Source organism: Sinohyriopsis cumingii, chromosome 7, assembly GCF_028554795.1.
Source record: "Sinohyriopsis cumingii isolate HCF-2022 chromosome 7, ASM2855479v2, whole genome shotgun sequence".
Taxonomy (NCBI): domain Eukaryota; kingdom Metazoa; phylum Mollusca; class Bivalvia; order Unionida; family Unionidae; genus Sinohyriopsis; species Sinohyriopsis cumingii.
This window is the reverse complement of record NC_142967.1, coordinates 18,318,172-18,340,162: the sequence shown is the minus strand read 5'-3', so window position 1 is coordinate 18,340,162 and position 21,991 is coordinate 18,318,172. Positions and strand designations below refer to the sequence as shown.

Here is a 21,991-nt window from a genome sequence, read left to right as displayed (position 1 = left end):
TATTTGGGAGGTGGAGGGGTTTGTCCTTTCATGTGCATCTTATGTACTTGATATTTTATTAAAGCATACTTTTAATAAAATAAAATGTGAAAGCAGTAGTTGTGTCCCATTTACACACAAAAAAACAGAAAACCCATTGTGAATTTCACTTTTATTCTAAACAAGGAAAAATGAAAGAAAACTGTCAATGGACTCAATAACCACAAAGCCAGACTGCATTCCTGAGACCATAAATAAGCACAAGATGATGGCTGAAATGCAAAAATGAAAGAAAACAAAATGACACAGCATCCATATATACATTTTCAGGCTTAATGTCATGTATATTCATTAAATCTTTGTTTGTTCAATGAACCTATGCTGCTACTATACCATTTCTCAGAACTTACAAGCATTATTTAACGTCATCCGCAATCATTTTATATTCATTTGGTCTGTCTGCTTGTTTTATATGAATCGAGACAAGAAAACTATTCAGGTAAAGGGGAAAAACTTGAATTATGAATATTTGATCAGGATTCAGTTCAATTTTTTTATGTAATAATATGCTGACGTCAAGAAAAAGACAACTTTTAGATTTTCATTTGAGAAATGAAAGGAAATTAATTCTAATTAAATAAATAATAATTAATAAAAAGGAAAATAATTTAATATTTAAAGTAAATTTTATTATTATTATTATTAATATAAAATAGCTGAATTGTTATCAGTCTCACCAGTCTTTTATTGTAGCAAAATATATGTAATCTGTAAGGACACAAATTATAGTGTTCACAGAAATACATTTGGTCCTTTGCAGTGTAACAGGAACAATATGCAAAACTTCATAGACAGTATAATTGGTCTTTTCAGTGTAACAGGAACAGTATGCAAAATTACATAGATAGCACAATTGGCCTTGCAGTGTAACAGGAACAGTATGCAAAATTATATAGATAGCACAATTGGTCTTTGCAGTGTAACAGAAACAGAATGCAAAATTATATAGATAGCACAATTGGTCTTTGCAGTGTAACAGAAACAGTATGCAAAATTATATAGATAGCACAATTGGTCTTTGCAGTGTAACAGAAACAGAATGCAAAATTATATAGATAGCATAATTGGTCTTTAAAGTTTAACAGGAACAGAATGCAAAATTATATAGACAGCATAATTGGTCTTTGCAGTGTAACAGGAACATTATGCAAAATTATATTGACAGCGTAATTGCTCAGACCAATTCATATAATTAGTATAATGATCAGTCTAAGTGGAACATAAGCAAGGTTTTATAGTTTAATGTGCATGTCTATTATTTGTCTTTTTTCATCCTATGATGTATATGAGTGATACTTGCTTGTTGTATCTCTATATGATAGTGTGAAATTTGTCTTTATTTTCTTTTTTCTAGTGATGTATCATGATGCTGCTTGTTGTATCTGTACATGATAGTGTGAAATTTGTATTGCATTATGTATGAAGCATTCATTTATTTTGCTATCAAAGTACATCTTTTGAATAAATTATTTTATATGTACATGTATGTTATTTTGGTTCCTTTTTCTTTTAGTGTCGCATTTTGCTTTTTTTCTCTCACCATGTCATAAGACCAAGTGAGCTTATAATATAGCCCTGTGTCTATGATGCATCCATCAACAATTGCTATATTAAACTTCTTAATACCACTGGACCAGTTTTGACCAAATTGGGCACAGAACATCATGACTGAAGGGTTTTCAGATTAGTACAACGATGCATGTCCACCTTTAAATATGTCTGTCATTATTAAAAATAGGTAACCTTGTAGGAAATTTGTTTCTTCTAAAACTGATGAACAGAATTTAATCCATTTGGACATAATACATCCTGGCAGGAAGAACTTTTAAGTTTGCACAAGTGATTCTGATCTGTCCTCAAATATGGCCACTGTTACTAAAAATAAAAAATCCTCTATGTAACTTCTCCAAAACCACTGGATAGAATTTTAACAAACATGACAGAAAAATTCTGGCAAGAAGACCTTCCAATTTTTTTATTATATACAAATGATGCTGATCCATCATCAAATGTGGGCGTTGTTACTAAAAATAGGAAAAATCTTTAAGTGACTTCTTTAAAGTTGCTTTACAGAATTTGACTAAACTTGACAAAAAGCATAATGACATCAAGACCTTTAAAGTTCATATATTTCATGCCAATCTGCTGTCAAATCTTGCTAATGCAGCTGAAATTAGAAAAGTCACTGATGCTAAAATTATAAGTATCTTTAAACAGTTTTTCAAAACTGCTGAACAGAATTTACCCCAACGTCTGTCATGTTTGATAAAATTCTCTCATGAAGACTTTCCTGTTTGTATAAATGGTACCAATTCCCATCAGTCATGGTCATTGTTACAAAAATAGTCTTTAAATGACTTCTGAAAATCACTCAGTAGAATTTTGACCAGACTTGACAGAAAACATACTGGCAAGAGTATCTTTAAAGTTTGTCCAGATGCCTGCCTTTAGATATGCTGCTTGTCCACCATCAAAAACCAGCCAGCCTTTAGATGTGTTGCTCCACCATCAGAAAACCAGTCTGCCTTCCAATATGGTGGCACTCTACAGTTTCGTATTTCACATAGGGTTAGAATCTTAAGGAAAAAAATATTCCCTGGGTTTCCTTCCTGGTTATACTGGCTATTTAAAAAAGAACTGATAACTTTTTTTTGCTTTTTATATATTTGGTAATTCATCCATTTTATATATTTGGTATTTCATCCATTGCACAAATTAATTTTCCCTATATTAATAGGTGCTAAAGATAGTGTACTTTCAACTATTTCAGGCTGATTTATTTTTGCACAAGGGAGCAGTCATTTTAGTAGGTAGTGTGCTTAGTTCATGTACAATTTCCACAAGTACAATATCAAAAGAAATGTCAGCCGCATTACATCAAAGTAGCATAGAGGTATGCCAACATTCTCTCCACTGTGCATGTTTCAAATGCAAACAATTTCACCTTACATACGTCACTCTTTCAAAAGTACATAATAACTGGTAAGCAAACCCTATGCTGGTCCACCATCAGAAAACCAGTCTGCCTTCAGATATGCTGGTCCACCCTCAGAAAACCAGTCTGCCTTCAGATAGGCTGGTCCACCATCTGAAAAGTCTTGAAATTACTTCTTGTACAAACCAGTTGAAATTTTTTTTACCTAATTTGATAGAAAACATCCTGGTATGAAGACCTTTCAAATCTATTTAGATGATGGCAATACACAATTAAATATGGCTGACATTATTCAAAATTAAAAAGCTTTTTAACTACTTTTCCAAAATGCCACATAAAATTTGACTAGTCATGACAAAAAGCAGTGTAGTATGAAGACCAGTCTTGATGGAAAGCATTATAGTACAAAAACCAGTCGAGACAAAAAACTTTGTGGTATGAAGACCAGCTGTGATAGAAAGCATTATAAGATGAAGACCAGTCTTGAAAGAAAGCACTGTAGTGTGAAAACCAGCCGTAATAGAAATCATTATAGTGTGAAGACAAGTCTTGATAGAAAGCATTATAGTACAAAGACCAGTCTTGATAGAAAGCATTACAGTATGAAGGTCAGTCTTTATAGAAAGCATTATAGTACGAAGACCAGCCTTGATAGAGAGCATTATAGTACGAAGACCAGTCTTAACAGAAAGCATTATAGTACAAAGACCAGTCTTGATAGAAAGCATTACAGTATGAAGGTCAGTCTTTATAGAACGTGTTATAGTACAAAGACCAGTCTTGATAGAAAGCATTATAGTATGCAGACCAGTCTTGATAGAAAGCATTGTAGTACGAAGACCAGTCTTGATAGAAAGCATTATAGTACGAAGACCTTTGAAATTTTGACAATGAAGCCAATTCATCATCAGTAAGACTACAGTTAATAAAAATTGAAAAGTGTTGAACAGCTCTTTTCAAAATCTACTCAACTGACGTTGACCAGTTTGACAGAAAAGCATAGCGGACCTTTCAGTCTGTACATATGATGTCAGTGCACCACTAAAAGTGGAAAAAACGTAACTTTATCTCATAAAAGTTTTAAATATTTAAATATTGTACAGTCATGGTGATATGCCATCAAATATGGCTGTAGTCCGAAACATGAAACTATTGTTTTCATAACATAATTTGTTTTAAGATAAAGCATCCAACTGAACCAGATTTCTTGGGCAGCTGCTTTTGCATTTGGCTATTGGGCAGATATCAGTGAGGTGAAAGATCTCAGGACCATTTTATCATCATGTTTATTTCCCATCATTGTTTGAATTTTGTCGTGTTTTTTTCCTTGCTGCATATAAGCATGTGCATATACTGTATTCACACTATCAAAGCATTAAATGGAAGCAGGTTCTTGCCATTTGTTACAGTCAATGATCTGCATGATTTGTAAATTAAACCCCAAATGTGCACCTCTCATACTGAAGCGTTGAAGCTGATCTAACATGAAAAGAAAAACACCATGGATTTAGATCATAAATACACTATATATACATGTAAAATAAACACTTTAGATGAGAACTCTGATTAATTTGACAGTAATTCAAGAACTCTAATTTTACAGTTGTTGTACAACATCTAGTGTATATACTCCCATACAAATTGGACGCAACTATAAACTGCGTAGACCCAGATCTGCCATCACATAATGTGCTAGCAGATCTGGATTTTAATTGTTTGCAGGTGTGTGTGTGTTTGTGTGTGTGTGTGTGCATGTGTAGAGTAACAACCAGTTGTATCAAACTTATATGTGAGTATATACAGTAAGATCTGTTAGGACTCTTTACTCTTAAACAAAGTAATAGAAAGAGCAAAAACCAACAAATTTTGTGAAATTCAAGAAATAATTTATTTTCTAAAGGGAAAAATGTAAAAAGAAGTTACGGTGATGCAAATTACATTCCAAATAATCCTAGAATTTCTAACACAAGTTCTGTTGATTAAAGTTTTGAATAAACTTGAGCAGTATTCCAAAATAAATCCAACACTGGAAGTGTTGATGTCCCTGTGTTGTAGTAATGTGCCAGCAGTCTTTTGTTGAATTTCAATAATGCAATCCAAGAATATATTCTTATTTGAATTCCATTATAAATCCAAGTCTCTAATTCCAAAGATGTTATTTTTGAGCATTTTGTATTTCCAGAGAATAACTTGAATTAAATAATTTGAATAAATTCTAGCCCAATGAAACACTGGACACAACAATAATGCAACTGATTCTGCTCAGATCTTACACCATGAATAATTTCTAGATAAACAAGATTATATAGTCCTGTATTTGACCTCATGTCACAATTAGCATTTTGTATTTAAAAAAAAAAAAAAAAAAACTATTAGCTATTGGAAAATTTCATTCTGGAAGGTTCCAAATGTTTACAAGATAAAATCTTGGTTATAATTAGGTCTGTTATAAAAGTTATAAAATGTGGTAAACAACATGTAGAACTGGCATTACATGGAGTATTTCCAATCTTTTGGGCTTAGATCTGAGATAAATATGTTGTTTACAAAACCAAATTCAGCGATTCTGGTCAGGTAGAAAATGAACTTGATTTTGGACATGGTCAAGTCCAAAATACAATTATCCATTGCATATAATAAATAAAAGAAAAACTAACAATACAAATTAAATATTCAAAATAAAACCATTCAGACCAGACTTGTATGTGAGTATATACAGTAATAACCAGTTGGAGCAGACTTGTATGTCAGTATATACAGTTATAACCAGTTGGACTAGACTTGTATGTCAGTATATACAGTAACAACCAATTGGACCAGACTTGTATATGAGTATATACAGTAACAACCAATTGGACCAGACTTGTACGTGACTTTATACAGTAACAACCAATTGGACTAGACTTGTATATGAGTATATACAGTAACAACCAATTGGACCAGACTTGTGTGAGTATATACAGTAACAACCAATTGGACCAGACTTGTATGTGAGTATATACAGTAACAACCAGTCAGACCAGACTTCTGTATGAGTATATACAGTAACAACCAGTTGGACCAGACTTGTATGTGAGTATATACAGTAACAGCCAATTGGACCAGACTTGTATGTGAGTATATTCAGTAATGACCATTTGGACCAGACTTGTATGTGAGTATATACAGTAACAACCAGAAGGAGCAGACTTGTATGTGAGTATATACAGTAATAACCAGTTGGACTAGACTTGTATGTCAGTATATTTAGTAACATCCGCTTGGACTAGACTTGTATATGAACATAATAATAATAATAATATTAAGGACTTTGTATAGCGCCTAATCTTTAGAAGCTCTAAGCGCTTTACAACATTAGACAACACCTATAATATAAGAAACTTAATAATATTATTAAAACAAACAACACGAAATTAGAAAAACATTAAAAAATAAAAAACATGCTGAGAATATTTCAGGTAGAAAACATTATTAGGTCTTTAAGTTTTTTCTTGCAGTTGAAATAAGTGAGTTTTGAGAGCCCTCTTGAATGTGATCACTGTGTCTTTGTGTCTATGTTCAGTGAGCAATTCATTCCACGTTGCTGGACCCTGGTATGCAAAAGAACGCTGTAACAACTAGTGCAGCATATGATTGAGAGCTCAGCTTTTAGTGTTACTTGGTCTAGTTGTTGGAGGAGGACATAAGAGAATATTGAGAAAAGTGGCAACCTTGGATTAGAAATGTCATTTCTGTGATGTCAACATGGATCTCATGAACCATTGTTTTAAACACGAATAAGTCCAAGGTTTTGTGAGTAAGATCACTTATCTCAGAATCAGTATGTACATAAGAATTCGCTCAAGTCATATTACAAAAATTATTTTCTTATAACAATGTACCAAAAAAGTATAATAACCTATTTACAGAAATAATATCATGTCCTTTACTTGCAAAATGTTAATGATTCTAACTGAAGTACCTGTCTGCTGATCTGACATTTGATACCCATTTGGAAAACCAGTTTGCCCAATTTTTGGATGATTCCATAATATATTGACATAAAAGTTTACATTGTGACATTTTCTGGATGTGTAATCAGATCCATGTTGACCAGGTATCAAACTGTTGAATGTCAGGTTGTCACAAAAGGCTGCAACTTCAGTATCTATAATACAGAATGTCAGGGTGTCAAAAAAGGCTGCAACTTCAGTATCTATAATACAGAATGTCAGGGTGTCAAAAAAGGCTGCAACTTCAGTATCTATGATACAGAATGTCAGGGTGTCACAAAGGCTGCTACTAAAATATATATCATACAGAATGTCAGGGTGTCAAAAAAGGCTGCTACTTCAGTATCTATCATACAGAATGTTAGGGCCTCAAAAAGGTTGCTACTTCAATATATGTCATACAGAATGTCATGGTGTTACAAAACTCTGCTACTTCAGTATCTAAAATACAGAATGTCAGGGTGTCACAAAAGGCTGCTACTTCAATATCTATAATACAGAATATCAGGGTGTCACAAAAATCTGCTATTTCATTATCTAGAATACAGAATGTCAGGGTGTCGGAAAAGGCTACTACTTCAATATCTATAATACAGAATGTCAGGGTGTCACAAAAGGCAGCTACTTCAATATCTATAATACAGAATATCAGGGTGTCACAAAAATCTGCTATTTCATTATCTAGAATACAGAATGTCAGGGTGTCAAAAAAGGCTGCTACTAAAATATCTATAATACAGAATGTCAGGGTGTCAGAAAAAGGCTGCTACTTCAATATCTATAGCACAGAATGTGAGGGTGTCAAAAAAGGCTGCTACTTCAATATCTATAGTACAGAATGTCAGTGTGTTAAAAAACGCAAAAAGGCTGCTACTAAAATATCTATAGTACATAATGTCAGGGTGTCAAAAAAGGCTGCTACTAAAATATCTATAATACAGAATGTCATGGTGTCAAAAAGGCTGCTACTTCAAAATCTATAGTACAGAATGTCAGGGTGTCAAGAAAGGTTGCTACTAAAATATCTATAATACAGAATGTCATGGTGTCAAAAAAGGCTGCTACTAAAATATCTATAGTACAGGATGTCAGGGTGTCAAAAAGGGCTGCTACTAAAATATCTATAGTACAGAATGTCAGGGTGTCACAAAAGGCTGCTACTTGAATATCAATAATACATAATGTAAGGGTGTCTAAAAAGGCTGCTACTTCAATATCTATAATGCATAATGTCAGTGTGTCACAAAAGGCTGCTACTTCAGTATCTATAGTACAGAATGTCAGTGTGTCACAAGAGGCTGCTACTTGAATATCTATAATACATAATGTCAGGGTGTCACAAAAGGCTGCTACTTCAGTATCTATAATGCATAATGTCAGTGTGTCACAAAAGGCTGCTACTTCAATATCTATAGTACAGAATGTCAGGGTGTCACAGAAGGCTGCTACTGCAATATCTATAACGCATAATGTCAGGTGTAAAATAAAGGCTGCTACTAAAATATCTATCATAAGAATGTCAGGGTGTCAAAAAAGGCTGCTGCTAAAATATCTAAAATACAGAATGCCAAACAAAGATAAATAAACTTTAATTGATGGATATTAAATTGTATGAGATGTACATCAGTTGATGGGTACTACAATTTTATGGAATGATCTTTTTTTGCCAAATCGTGGTTCCTTTTTTCCATATTAAAAATGGAAAACCAGATCACAAACAAAATTAGATTATTAATCTAGCTTTAAGTACTACTGGAAATTTAGATATTTGGTTTAGTTTTGGCTATTACTGGAAATGTAATGAATTTAAGTAGTTATGGCTATTACTGGAAATTTTATGAATGTATGTAGTTTTGGCTATTACTGGAAATTTAATTAATTGATTTAGTTTTGGCTTTTACTTGAAATTTAATTGATGTAGTTTTAACTACTACTGGAAATATCTTTTTTGCAATCTAACTGATCATATCTTATTTAATCTGAACATTTATTAATACAATTTTCTCTAAATAAAAAGTCTTGATTTTGGAAAATTATATGTGGTCTTAATATGATGTTGAATTCAAAATACATGTACAGTACTTGGGAAAAATGCCTAAATATAAAGTCATCAAAATGTAAAGGCTTTAATCAAAGCTTTTGTAACTAGATTTTAATTTAATTGTATTCCAGTGAAGATTGTTTATGCTGAATTTTTGATATGTTACATTTGTGTGAATGTACAAATATAGGAATATTTCGGTGTGTTTTAATTTTTGCAATCTTGGCACTTGGAGTTGTTAATTGTTTTACTCACTTGAAGGCATGAGTTGTTTTACTCACTTGAAGTCTTGAGTTGTTTTTGTCCCTAACTTTGTTTGAGGTTAGATTGTTGTAATTTTCCAATCAAATAGAAAAGTTGCAAAAATAAAACTACATGGAAATTTCCTAAAATGTGATATACAGAGGTCTCTCTCACATTGTGAGGGTTCTGAGTGTGGAAAGTATTTAAAAAGCTTTTAATTTTGACTTTTTAGTGATCATATTTTAATCCTATGTTGATTATAGAGTGATTTATAATAATATTTTTTCTTTCATTTTCTTCTTTTGCTTTCATGGATTTCAGTAAGTACCTTGACTACACTCTTCCATCCCCTGACCAACCCAATGTCATGCCAATGGACTGTCTTGATGTTCCTAATGACAGCCTCCCCATTGACCTTGAAATTGATATGAATGACAGCTACAAAAAAACAAAACAAATTGAGAACCTAACACGCACATGCAATTCCCCTAGATGCACAAGCAATCCTAGATCCTCCCCAGGACCCAAGATTTGTCAAAACCTTGAAATAGCCCAGTCTTTGTCACCCAAACACTTCAGTTTTGATGAAACCAGTAACCCTGCTTCCCCAGGGAAACACCTTGGCAACGTGGACATGGTTGGCCCCTCCTCCACACGGAAGGATGCAGATATTTCCACATCAAATTCACCTAAGAGAATGCTGGATGGGGAAGAGGATGAAACTTACCATGTGGGCTCTCCAAAGCATGTCCCATGTATGGCAGACTTGGGCTCTCTTGTAAGACGAGTGAGAAATGTACGTGTTGGAAGTACAAAGGAAACACGAGTGTTTGCTTTCATTACTGAGACTTGTGTATAGTGCTGTGTTGCTATGGCTACTGATTCTTATTTTGTTTGCTTATTGCTTGACCATAGCTTCATGTCAGTTTGAACAAACTGCAGATCATAGGAGAAAATGAAAATATTTCATTTGCTTAAATCACCTCACAAGCTCTAAAAACATATTAGAGTTACACTGTCATGCTTTTACAGCTGCACAAAAAAGGGTCATTTACAATAGCTGAAGAAAGAGATAATGCAAATGGTAGACTGATAACGTAGCATAAATAGGGCCCCATTTGATGAAGCATGCAGAGCCCTGTGGAAATAAACTTGATAATACCCCTTGTAATGCCAAAATGGGTATCACATACCGGTAAACTTTTCAAAAGCCAAGTAGGGAGATTGAATACAAAAATAAGGAGATTGGGACTTTAAAATCAGGAGGTTTTTTGCTGCATTTTTTAAGCCTTATTTTCACTAATTATTGACCGATCTTCTGGGCCCAGTATGCGTAAAATTCGCAAAGGATGTACACTGCCCTTTCTCCCTGTGACATGCCTTATTTTTCCCCTAGATGTGGCCTCTTTTCATATTCTGGTCAGCTGTGGCCAAACTGCACAATATCTAAAGGTTAGTCTGAAGTAAACAAACAAGAAAGTCAGTGTGAATAATTAACAGTTAATCCTTATCACTGAAATTATCATGTGAAAAGGATTAGCCCTCCAACATAATTCAAGGAACTGTGTTCCACAGTGTGTGTTTTGTAAGCACCAGTAATTGATTGGCAAGTAAAGGATGCTCTATTTTGTTGTAACTAATGGAACCTCAATCCACATTGTCAAGCTACCATACATGTGGCAACTATTTGTGCCCTGTTTTATAACTGATCTTATTTCCTTATTGTCAACTCATAATGCATTTAGCATGGTTTACTAAATAACATATTTATTCTGAATTAGTGTTTTGAGGGCACATGCTGCATGTATGTATTTTATTCCTTCTTTCAATTTAATAATGGTAATTGACGTTTGTATATATGGTAAGTAATACCAGGTGTTTACTCGTGTAAGTTTCTTTGGTGGGAATGCAAATGCTAGAGCATTCACAGTGACCATTCTTGGGACTGAAACTAATTGCTGACAATTTTATTGTTGTATTTTTTTTTTGTGGTTCATTTTCTAATTTTAGTATTGTCGCAGAGGTAAAGATACAACATAAATTTACATGAATAATGTTCAAATTTAACATTGACGTTTGCATAATATCTATTCACTGAAGAAAAAAATTATTTCTAGTGTGACAATAATTATTTCTTCATAACAGTATTCACTGGTGATAAAACAGAACGTGACTTCCATGGACTGCATAATATCTATTCAATTATGTAGGAATTTTCATAGGAGAAATGAAAATCAACAGACATAATAAAATAATCTGGAGTTCTCTGCATAAATCAGGATATATTATTAATTTGGAAGGTAATATGGAACAACCCCACAAATAGGGATTTTTTCTCCTGCCATGAGAGTTGGCAGGTATGGTATCAACAGTTTCTAAGTTATGATTTTAGGCCAATTCCCAGTGACTGCAAGAAATTCAGATGATGGTGCTGGTGAAGAAATGACATCCTTTTCATGCAGAGAACGTGACACCATATATTTTGTGATTACGAAAAGTAATAAACCATGATGCAACTGTGTACTCCAAGCTTTTCTTTCCCACCAGAATCATAAACAATGTAGCAGCTGTGTATTCTATGCTTTTGTTTCCCACCAGACTCATAAACAATGTAGCAACTGTGTATTCTATGCTTTTCTTCCCACCAAAATCATAAACAATGTAGCAACTGTGTATTCTATGCTTTTCTTTCCCACAGGACTCATAAACAATGTAGAAACTGTGTATTCTATGCTTTTCTTTCCCAAAAGACTCAAACAATGTAGCAACTGTGTATTCTATGCTTTTCTTTCCCACCAAAATCATAAACAATGTAGCAAATGTGTATTCCATATTTTCTTTCCCACCAGTCATAAACAATGTAGCAGCTATATACTCCATGCTTTTCTTTCCCACCAGAGTCATAAACAATGTAGCAGCTGTGTATTCTATGCTTTTGTTTCCCACCAGACTCATAAATAGTGTAGCAACTGTGTATTCTATGCTTTTCTTTCCCACCAAAATCATAAACAATGTAGCAGCTGTGTATTCTATGCTTTTCTTTCCCACCAGACTCATAAACAATGTAGCAACTGTGTATTCTATGCTATTCTTTCCCACCAGACTCATAAACAATGTAGCAACTGTTTATTCTATGCTTTTCTTTCCCACCAGACTCATAAACATTGTAGCAACTGTTTATTCTATGCTTTTCTTTCCCACCAGATTCATAAACAATGTAGCAAATGTGTATTCCATATTTTCTTTCCCACCAGTTATAAACAATATAGCAGCTATATACTCCAAGCTTTTCTTTCCCAGAAGAGTCATAAACAATATAGCTGTGTACTCCAAGTGTTTCCTTCCCACAAGAGTCAAAACCAATGTAGCAACTGTGTACTCCATGCTTTTTTCCCCCACCAGAGTCATAAACAGTGTAGCAACTGTGTACTCCAAGCTTTTCTATCCCACCAGTCATAAACAATGTAGCAAATGTATACTCCATGCTTTTCTTTCCCTCCAGTCATAAACAATGTAGCAACTGTGTACTCCAAGCTTTTCTTTCCCACCAGTCATAAACAATGTAGCAACTGTGTACTCCAAGCTTTTCTTTCCCACCATAGTCATGAACAATGTAGCAAGTGTGTACTCTATAGTTTTCTTTCCCACCAGAGTCACAAGCTTATATATCTCTTCTAGCCAGGTGAGCTAGGTCAGACCCACATGAGCCTCATGTTTATGGTAGTTATAGCAACTATTTACCTGTTTGTCTTGACATCATTTCTGCATCAAAATGGAGCCAAGGATTGTTGGAGTTTGGTGAAATTAGGCTTTTGACTTAATAGTGATGAGATCTTGAATGAGTTTGATCTCCTGTGTTCAACAATATAGTTTAGAAGACTTAAACCCCCTGATTGCCTGTGACACTGACTTTCATCTTGCAAAGCACAACCTGACAAAGATTTGTTGGCTTCTGACCAAATTTAGCATGCAGTTTTCCTTAGATAGAATGTAATACCTTTCCCTAGAGCTGTTCATACATCTAAGAAACATACCAACAAAAAAGAATAGAAAAAATAAAATGCCATAAGGTAGTAATATAAATGATTTTGTACTTGTAGGTAATTTCTTTGTAAAACATGGCATAATGAAAATGTTAGAAATCAGCTTGTAAAAATAATGGTGAAAAATAAGAGGATAAGCTAGAGGGAAGATGAAATGTTTGTGTAAATAATGGATTATTAATGCTATTATGTAAAATTAAGATTCACGTGGTAATAATAATAAATGTGTTTTCTTTTAGGTTAATTCACTAAGTATCATTATATAATAATATATTTATCTGCAGTAAATTTCTGATTTAATACTTTATGTCAAAGATCAGAAATTTATTATATATGTTATATTTGCTCTTCGTGAAAATTCAGTCAGTGTCAAATTCAGTTTTTGTACATGGTTAAAAGAAGTTGAACATCATTACAGAAACATAATCAAATTTCAACTGGCCTTTTTTTTTGGGTGCTAGCAAGTATAGTGAAACCTTGTTAATAAAGACATTTTATTCGTGTCCCTTTGATTTGGAACAAATTAGAAATCTGTATTAATTAATTCAAGGAATACATTAACTGAGGAAGTCTCTTCCCAGACAGTTGTATGAATGGAGTCTGGATTAACCAGGTTTCAATGCATTTAATTTACCAAAGAATATCTTGATGTATTTCATTGTTTTTTTTCTCATAAATTTACATATTTACATATTCCCTGCTATAATCAAAACATTCATAGTCATTGTTCATTGTTGCAGACCTGTGATACATGTCTTGCAAGGAGATGGATTATTTCCTTGAAGTTTTCGTAATTCTGACTATAATCAAATCATCTTTAGATTTTGTTTGCCTTTATTTGGGTGCTCAAACACAGTGTATTTCTGTTTATATATCAAAGCTGTTTATTGTTAATATCAAATAAGATTTCATAATTGATTAACTGCCATATTTTTGTATCTTTTAATAGAGTAAGAAACATTGCTTGTATTTCCCTTTCCAATGTCACTGAAATTTTTATGACAAGTTCCTCTCTGTAAGTGGTCATAAACTGTCATCATGGATTTTTATGACAAGTTCCTCTCTGTAAGTGGTCATAAACTGTCATCATGGATTCATGAATGTAATTAAACTAAAAGTCCAGCTATTAAATACACGAAGTAGGAAGTATGATGACTACCTACAGTCCCACTATTCAATACACAAATTAGGAAGAATGACTAGCTGCAGTCTACATGCCAAACACAATTTAGGAAGAATGAATACATACAGTCTAACTACTAAATACACAAATTAGGAAGAATGACCACCTACAGTTTAACTACTAAATACACAAATTAGGAAGAATGAATACCTACAGTCTAACTACTAAATACACAAATTAGGAAGAATGACTAGCTACAGTCTACATACCAAACACAATTTAGGAAGAATGAATACCTACAGTCTAACTACTAAATACACAAATTAGGAAGAATGACCACCTGCATTCTAAATACTAAATACACAGATTTGGAAGAATGACTACCTACAGTCAATTCAGTGCACAAATTAGGAGGTATGATTGGGAACTGCAAAAATATTTGCAGAAAATGCATTTTGAAACATTTGAATATCTTTTCATAATGGAAAAGTATACAATAATTTGTTGTCTCCCTTGAAGATTGCTGACGGCACTTGTAATTATTTATGACATAATATTAAGACCGGAATCATTCATTAGAGTACTGTTAATTTCTTTGGATGATGTTAGACATTATCAAAAATCTTTTTCTACCTAAATTGTACATTTTAAGATATTTTTACCAAACCCAGCATTAGGCCCATTTACTAGTATTATATTTAACACTGCTGAACATGTGTTGAGACTGGAGTTGGGTTGCATGCCCTTCACCAAAGTAAAGTTCACTCAAGAAAGTGCAGATAGATTTTTTATTTTATTCTTGTCAAAACGGTAGAATTATTAGATTTGCTTGTCAGTTGCACTATGATGCAATGACTGGAGGTCAAAAGGTCAGGTATAGGATGGAAAAATGGAATAGTAGAAAATGAAATATTTAAGAATTGTATGAAATAGATTACATTTTATAGTAGGATATATTTTTTTCATAAAGAAAAACTATACAATACTTTGTTGAAGATTGCTCAAGACATGTTTGATTATAATAAAAATAGGCTATTGGCTGCAGTTATTGCTTATTAAGTCAGGTGCCACTTTAAAGAATGCAATCCCTGATCTGCCATCACATAAAGCCAGGCAGATCAGGGTCTATATTGTTTGTTCTGCTGATTACTCCTAATAAACTACATAGACCCAGATCTGTCTGTGCATTATGTGATGGCATATCTGGGTCAATGAAGTTTGCATTTTGAAGTGACTTATAAGAAAGTATAGACAGCAACTATTTTATGCAGCAAGAAAGCATTCCAAGGTTATTCCTCATATTTTTAAAATTATCTTGAGTTGTAAGTAAAATGTTTTGAAAAGATAACACCAGCTAATTTATTCACAAGATCTGCTTACACACTGTAGATAATTTAATCACAAGATCTGCTTACACACTGTAGATAATTTGTTCACAAGATCTGCTTACACACTGATGATAATTTATTCACAAGATCTTTTCATACAGCGTAGATAATTTATTCTCAAAATCTATTTACACACTGTATATAATTTATTCACGAAACTTTTTTACACACTGTAGATAATTTATTTGTTAGATTGGGAGCCTCAGTAGCTCTTTGGTAAAAGGTTGGACTTGTAAACCAAGTGTCATCAATTAGATACCCATCCAGTCCAGCCTGGGTCAGATACCTCATTGTGTCCTGAGGAACGGCACTTAGCTTCTTTTTTCTCTGCATGATATAGCCAATAGTGTGTTAAAGGGCCATTAATACCCCACCCCACCCCATATTTACAAAGGTTAATCACCATTAAGTCAGATTTAAAGGTAACAATGTTTGAGCACAAAGCTTATGTCATTACTGCTGGTGTTGCTCGTTGTTTGCATGTATAATTTATATTTGAACATTGCCAATACCAAAGCTTGAACATTGCTGATTATTACTGTTAATGATTGTTACCATTATACTGTTATTTATTGAAGTGGTTTATACTGTTTTCTTTTTAAGGTCTTACATATAAATTGTAGTATCAAACTTTGTATAAATCTTTGGTTGCTGTTTTCTGTAAGCTAAGTATTGTGATTGTCATGGGTAATTTATTTGTATGTGTACCAACTCTTCAGGACCCGTTTATATAAGTTGTGTATATGTGGTAATGGTGGTTTATGAAATTTGACTCCATCAAAAAGTTATTTGTTTTGGTTTTTAACAAATAAAAATAACTGAATTTAAGGATTATTTTTGTGTACTAAGTTACACAATATCAGACAAGATATTGTACAAAAATAGAAACGAGGAGATATTTTGAAAAAATTGAGGGGAGGAGAATTTTTCTGTTTTCAGAATATCTTGTTTTCATGCAGGCGGTATTTTTTCCTTCATTTAAAACAGAGAACAGTAAACTGTAATGTAATAAATAGTAGTAATGATATTCAACCTTACTGTAACTACTGTATGTATATGTAATAGACTGTAGTTTGGTAATAGCTGTAATAAATGTCAACCCACCAAAGAACTTTTTTAAGAAAACTTCCATGTTATATTTATATTTTTATCAGCATTTATCTCATATCCAAACAAATAATGTCAAATCCAAAACCAGTACTGTCAAATCCAAACAAATACTGTCAAATCCAAATAAATACTTTCAAATCCAAAACCAATACTGTCAAATCCAAAGCCAATACTATCGAATCCAAAATCAGTACTGTCAACTGTCAATTCCAAAATTAGTAGTGTCAGCTGTCAAATCCAAAACCAGTACTATTAACTATCAAATCCAAAACCAGTACTGTCAATTCCCAAATCAGTACTGTCAAATGTCAAATCCAAAACCAGTACTGTAAATTGTCGATTCCAAAACTAGTGCTGTCAACTGTCAAATCCAAAACCATTACTGTTAACTATCAAATCCAAAACCAGTACTGTTAGCTATCAAATTCAAAACCAGTACTGTCAATTCCAAAATCAGTACTGTCAAATGTCAAATCCAAAACCAGTACTGTAAATTGTCAGTTCCAAAACTAGTACTGTCAACTGTCAAATCCAAAACCAGTACTGTAAATTGTCAATTCCAAAACTAGTACTGTCAACTGTCAAATCCAAAACCATTACTGTTAACTATCACATCCAAAATCACTACTGTCAAATCCAAAACCAGTACTATAAATTGTCAATTCCCAAACTAGTACTGTCCTCTGTCAAATCCAAAACCAGTACTGTCAATTCCAAATTATTATGTCTGCAAAAATGTTGATTTGCATCTAAGACTATTTTCTTGGGAACTAAATATTATCTACTGACCCAGGCCAGCCTTAAATTGGCTTGTGAAAAGTACATACTGCCCATTTCCATGCCCTGTCTGTTCTTGTGAAAAGTATATAGTGCCCATTTCCATGCAGGGTATGTCCTTGTCAAAAGTACATCGTGTCCATTTCCATGCCCGGTGCATCCTTGTCAAAAGTACTTAGTGCCCATTTCCATGCCTGGTGTGTCCTTGCCAAAAGTACATAGTGCCCATTTCCATGCCTGGTGTGTCCTTGCCAAAAGTACATAGTGCCCATTTCCATGCCTGGGGTGTGTCCTTGTCAAAAGTACATAGTGCCCATTTCCATGCCTGGTGTGTCCTTGTCAAAAGTACATAGTGCCATTTCCATGCCTGATGTGTCCTTGTCAAAAGTACATAATGCCCATTTCTATGCCCTTTGTCCTTGTCAAAAGTACATAGTGCCCATTTCCATGCCCGGTGTGTCCTTGTCAAAAGTACATAGTGCCCATTTCCATGCCTGGGGTGTGTCCTTGTCAAAAGTACATAGTGCCCATTTCCATGCCCAGTGTGTCCTTGCCAAAAGTAAATAGTGCCCATTTCCATGCCTGGTGTGTCCTTGTCAAAAGTACATAGTGCCCATTTCTATGCCCTTTGTCCTTGTCAAAAGTACATAGTGCCCATTTCCATGCCTGGTGTGTCCTTGTAAAAAGTACTTAGTGCCCATTTCCATGCCTGGTGTGTCCTTGCCAGAAGTACATAGTGCCCATTTCCATGCCTGGGGTGTGTCCTTGTCAAAAGTACATAGTGCCCATTTCCATGCCCGGTGTGTCCTTGCCAAAAGTACATAGTGCCCATTTCCATGCCAGGTGTGTCCTTGTCAAAAGTACATAGTGCCCATTTCTATGCCCATTGTCCTTGTCAAAAGTACATAGTGCCCATTTCCATGCCCGGTGTGTCCTTGTCAAAAGTACATAGTGCCCATTTCCATGCCCAGTGTGTCCTTGTCAAAAGTACTTAGTGCCCATTTCCATGGCATGATGCACCTAATAATATGTTAAAAAGTGCTGCAAACCCCACTGCCCCCCACCACCCCAAAATTACACAAATGTAAACTTGATCATCTGAACAAACAGTGACAAAAAGTTTTGTGGGGATTTTAAATTTTGTGGATTTCAGATATCCATAAACTGAACAAAATTAACTTTCCAATCAATTGATATGCTACAGTAATAAGTTATGTATTAATTGATAATCTAAATTACTGTCATTAAAATTAACTTGCCAATCAATTGTTATGCTACAGTAATAATGTATGTTTTCATTGATAATTTAAATGACTGTCATTAAAATTAACTTTCCAATCAATTGATATGCTTCAGTAAATAATGTATGTTTTCATTGATAATCTAAATTACTGTCATTAAAATTAATTTTCCAATCAATTGATATGCTACAGTAAATAATGCATGTTTCATTGATAATCTAAATGACTGTCATTAAAATTAATTCAGTGCTGCATCAAAAATGCAAGCTTATGCCAATTTAGGTTGAGTGTTTTCGAAATTCTTATTATAAGTTTTTATTGTTAGTTTTTAAATCACCATTTAAGAATGCTTGCAGATGACCTCTCCAAAGAAAGTGAAAATCTGCTGCCATAATCGATTCTTTTTCTGTGACTTTGATATCATTACATAAATACTTTTCTTGTATTCCTGTCTATCATATCTATAACAAAAGTAATCTGGATAAATATATTTATAAAAGGAAACAAATTGTGGTTTCCAGTTTCTCTTCCTCTTTAAAAATTGTAAGTCTAAAAACCTGTTATGGGAAAAATAGAAGCAGCTGCTTATGTTTGGTAGCAAACTCAAACCTAATAGATAAAAACTGTTTTGTTGGGACTAAGGGTTAATAGGTCAAAAAAGACTTGAGATGAACATGGTTATCATTTATTGTGATAAAGATCAGCAGTGATCAAATATTCCAATTATTCTTTTGATTTTTAAAAAATATTTTTATTAATATTTTTGTTTTTCCTGATTAAAATAAAAATTATGCTCAAAAAGGTTTGGATATAATGAAAAAAAAATACTTTCTGCAGTTTGATCTAATGGTCATTGACCAGAAGAGCTTATGGGCTGGTCTGTTGTCCATTGTCAGTCATCTGTCAATCTATCCATCAGCACAAGTTATCGCTACTTCTCCTGAACTCCTGAGGGATTGCCATGAAACATTACAGACGTTCCTCTCATGATCTAGTTGGTCTAAAATGATAATGGAGCCATTTGGGTATCCAAGATGGCTACTGTAGTGGCCATCTTGAAAATCTTTTTATTACTATGCTTCCTGAATGGATGTGCATCTCACAAAAAGATCTCTTATATGTGTACCTGGTCATAAATGAAAATGTTACTGATCTGCGATGCAATGTGGCTGCCACATCAGCCATCTTGAAAATGTTATCACTACTCCAGCTGGATAGAGAGTCATGTTGACTTGGTCCTAAATAAAAATGGTGCTGATCTGATGGCCAATAACAGCCATCTTGAAAAACCTGTTTCTGTTACTCCTCCTGAATGGATGATCATATATCAACATGATGTTTTCACAGAAAGACTTCTTATGATGTCTAGTTGGTTCTAATTGAAAATGGTGCCATTCAGACATTCAGTATTCCTGCCATTGACTATCTTGAAAACCTTGTTATCACTACTTCATCTGAATTAATGGTCACATCAGCAATGTTTTTTTGTATGTCTACTTAGTCGTAAATGAAAATGATGATGATCTGACTTCTAATATGGCTGCCTCAATGACCATCTTGAAAATCGTGTCATCACTAGCTGGATGGTCATATGAAAACTGTACTTTCACCAATAGACTTTCTTATGATGTCTAGTTGGTACTAAATAGAAATGGCACCCATCTTGAAAATCTTAGTACTGTTACTCCCCCAAAAATGAAAATAGAAAGCCATATCATCATGGGGCTTTGACCAGAAGACTTGCTATGATGTTGGTCCTAAATGAAACTGGCACCAGTCTGATGTCTAGTATGTCGACTATAGCAGTTAATGTGAAAATCTTGTTATCACTGAGCAAACACCAGAGATGGTTTCAACACTCAGAGGTTAAGAGGAGGAATGGCTTAATCTAAAATACCTGTAGATTCTTTTTAGCCAGTAGAGCATCAGTCTCTTCAAGGGACTCTTGTTTTGGTTTGTCATCTGTTACTTCACTGATGTTTACCTCATTGTTTATTATCATTTTTATGAAAACTTTGTTTCTGTATCCAAAATTTATGTAGGTATATACTGTTGTAGTCCTTGTTAATTGTTGACATACTTTCACTGATCATATTAGTTTCATTTAATTATGAGTTATTTTGTTTAAACTTTGTTGATTGTTGTTCTTTTTTTATTAAAGAGAGTTAATTGCTTATACATATAGCTCAATATTAATATTCTTAGATAAGGATTTTTATTCCTGGTGGTAAGTGCAATGCCAATGTATTCCCAGTGTAATTGTAATGTATTTAAATAAAATCAAAGTTGAGATCAGGTGCAAACATTGTTCTTTTGTGTTTATTCACTGTTCTCTTTCCTAATTCTTGTCATTATTAGATTTTGTTCATGAGATTTTCTCTCCATTTATCTTTATTCTCTCTGCTCAGTTACTTGCTGTTGTCATTTTTATTGTGCACTTCTTTTTTCCACATCTTTTTATTAGGGCCCTTCATTGAGTTGCTGGAGACTGATTGTAGTTTCCTTTTCTTTCTGTCTTTTTATGTGTCCATTTTTTTTTTGTCCATCCACACTTACTGTTATAAACAGTGCTCAAAAACTTGGATACTGTTAATGTCACTTGTTTCAAGGTTTTCTTTTTCCAGCTCCATTTCTGGTAGAGTTTCAGCCTTTATATGTGTCAATTTTGAATTTCAATAGCAGTATCTTGCATCCTAATGCCTCAAAAATCATTCAGTATATCCTGATGCATTTTGGGTATGAATACTATCAAATAGATGTGCTATGTAAGTGTTTTGTTTCCAAAATTTCTCATTGAATGCACCAATATTGATACATAATCAAAATGAGTGAGACTTTGCCATTGACAAACTGAATTAAAATAATGAAATTATGACTAAGTGAGTAAGGAAGTGTTATCTTTAAAAAAAGATCCATACATAAAATCAAACATATGAAATCATTAAAGAGGAGGAGGAAAATTTGCATGTAAGCAATTTGAAAATCTAAACACATTTCATTCTTGCAAAATTTTTAAGTTAAAATAAATAAGCAATGAATGATTTATCAAAAACTTATTA

At 33.5% G+C, this 21,991-nt stretch overlaps 1 protein-coding gene across 3 annotated transcripts in view; it reads left to right on the top strand.

The window, feature by feature from the left end:
- LOC149794806 (nicotinamide/nicotinic acid mononucleotide adenylyltransferase 1-like) overlaps positions 1-21,991 on the top strand; it is a 104,201-nt gene that overhangs the window by 73,554 nt on the left and 8,656 nt on the right. For 2 of the 3 annotated variants that reach the window (XM_089964452.1, XM_089964454.1), the window contains exon 9: positions 9,572-21,235. In XM_089964452.1, coding sequence (XP_089820578.1) covers positions 9,572-10,109 — 538 coding nt within the window. In that variant the 3' untranslated portion in view covers positions 10,110-21,235. Of the gene's footprint in view, positions 1-9,571; positions 21,236-21,991 lie in introns of those variants that run through there. The other variant, XM_089964453.1, reaches the window with a different exon arrangement.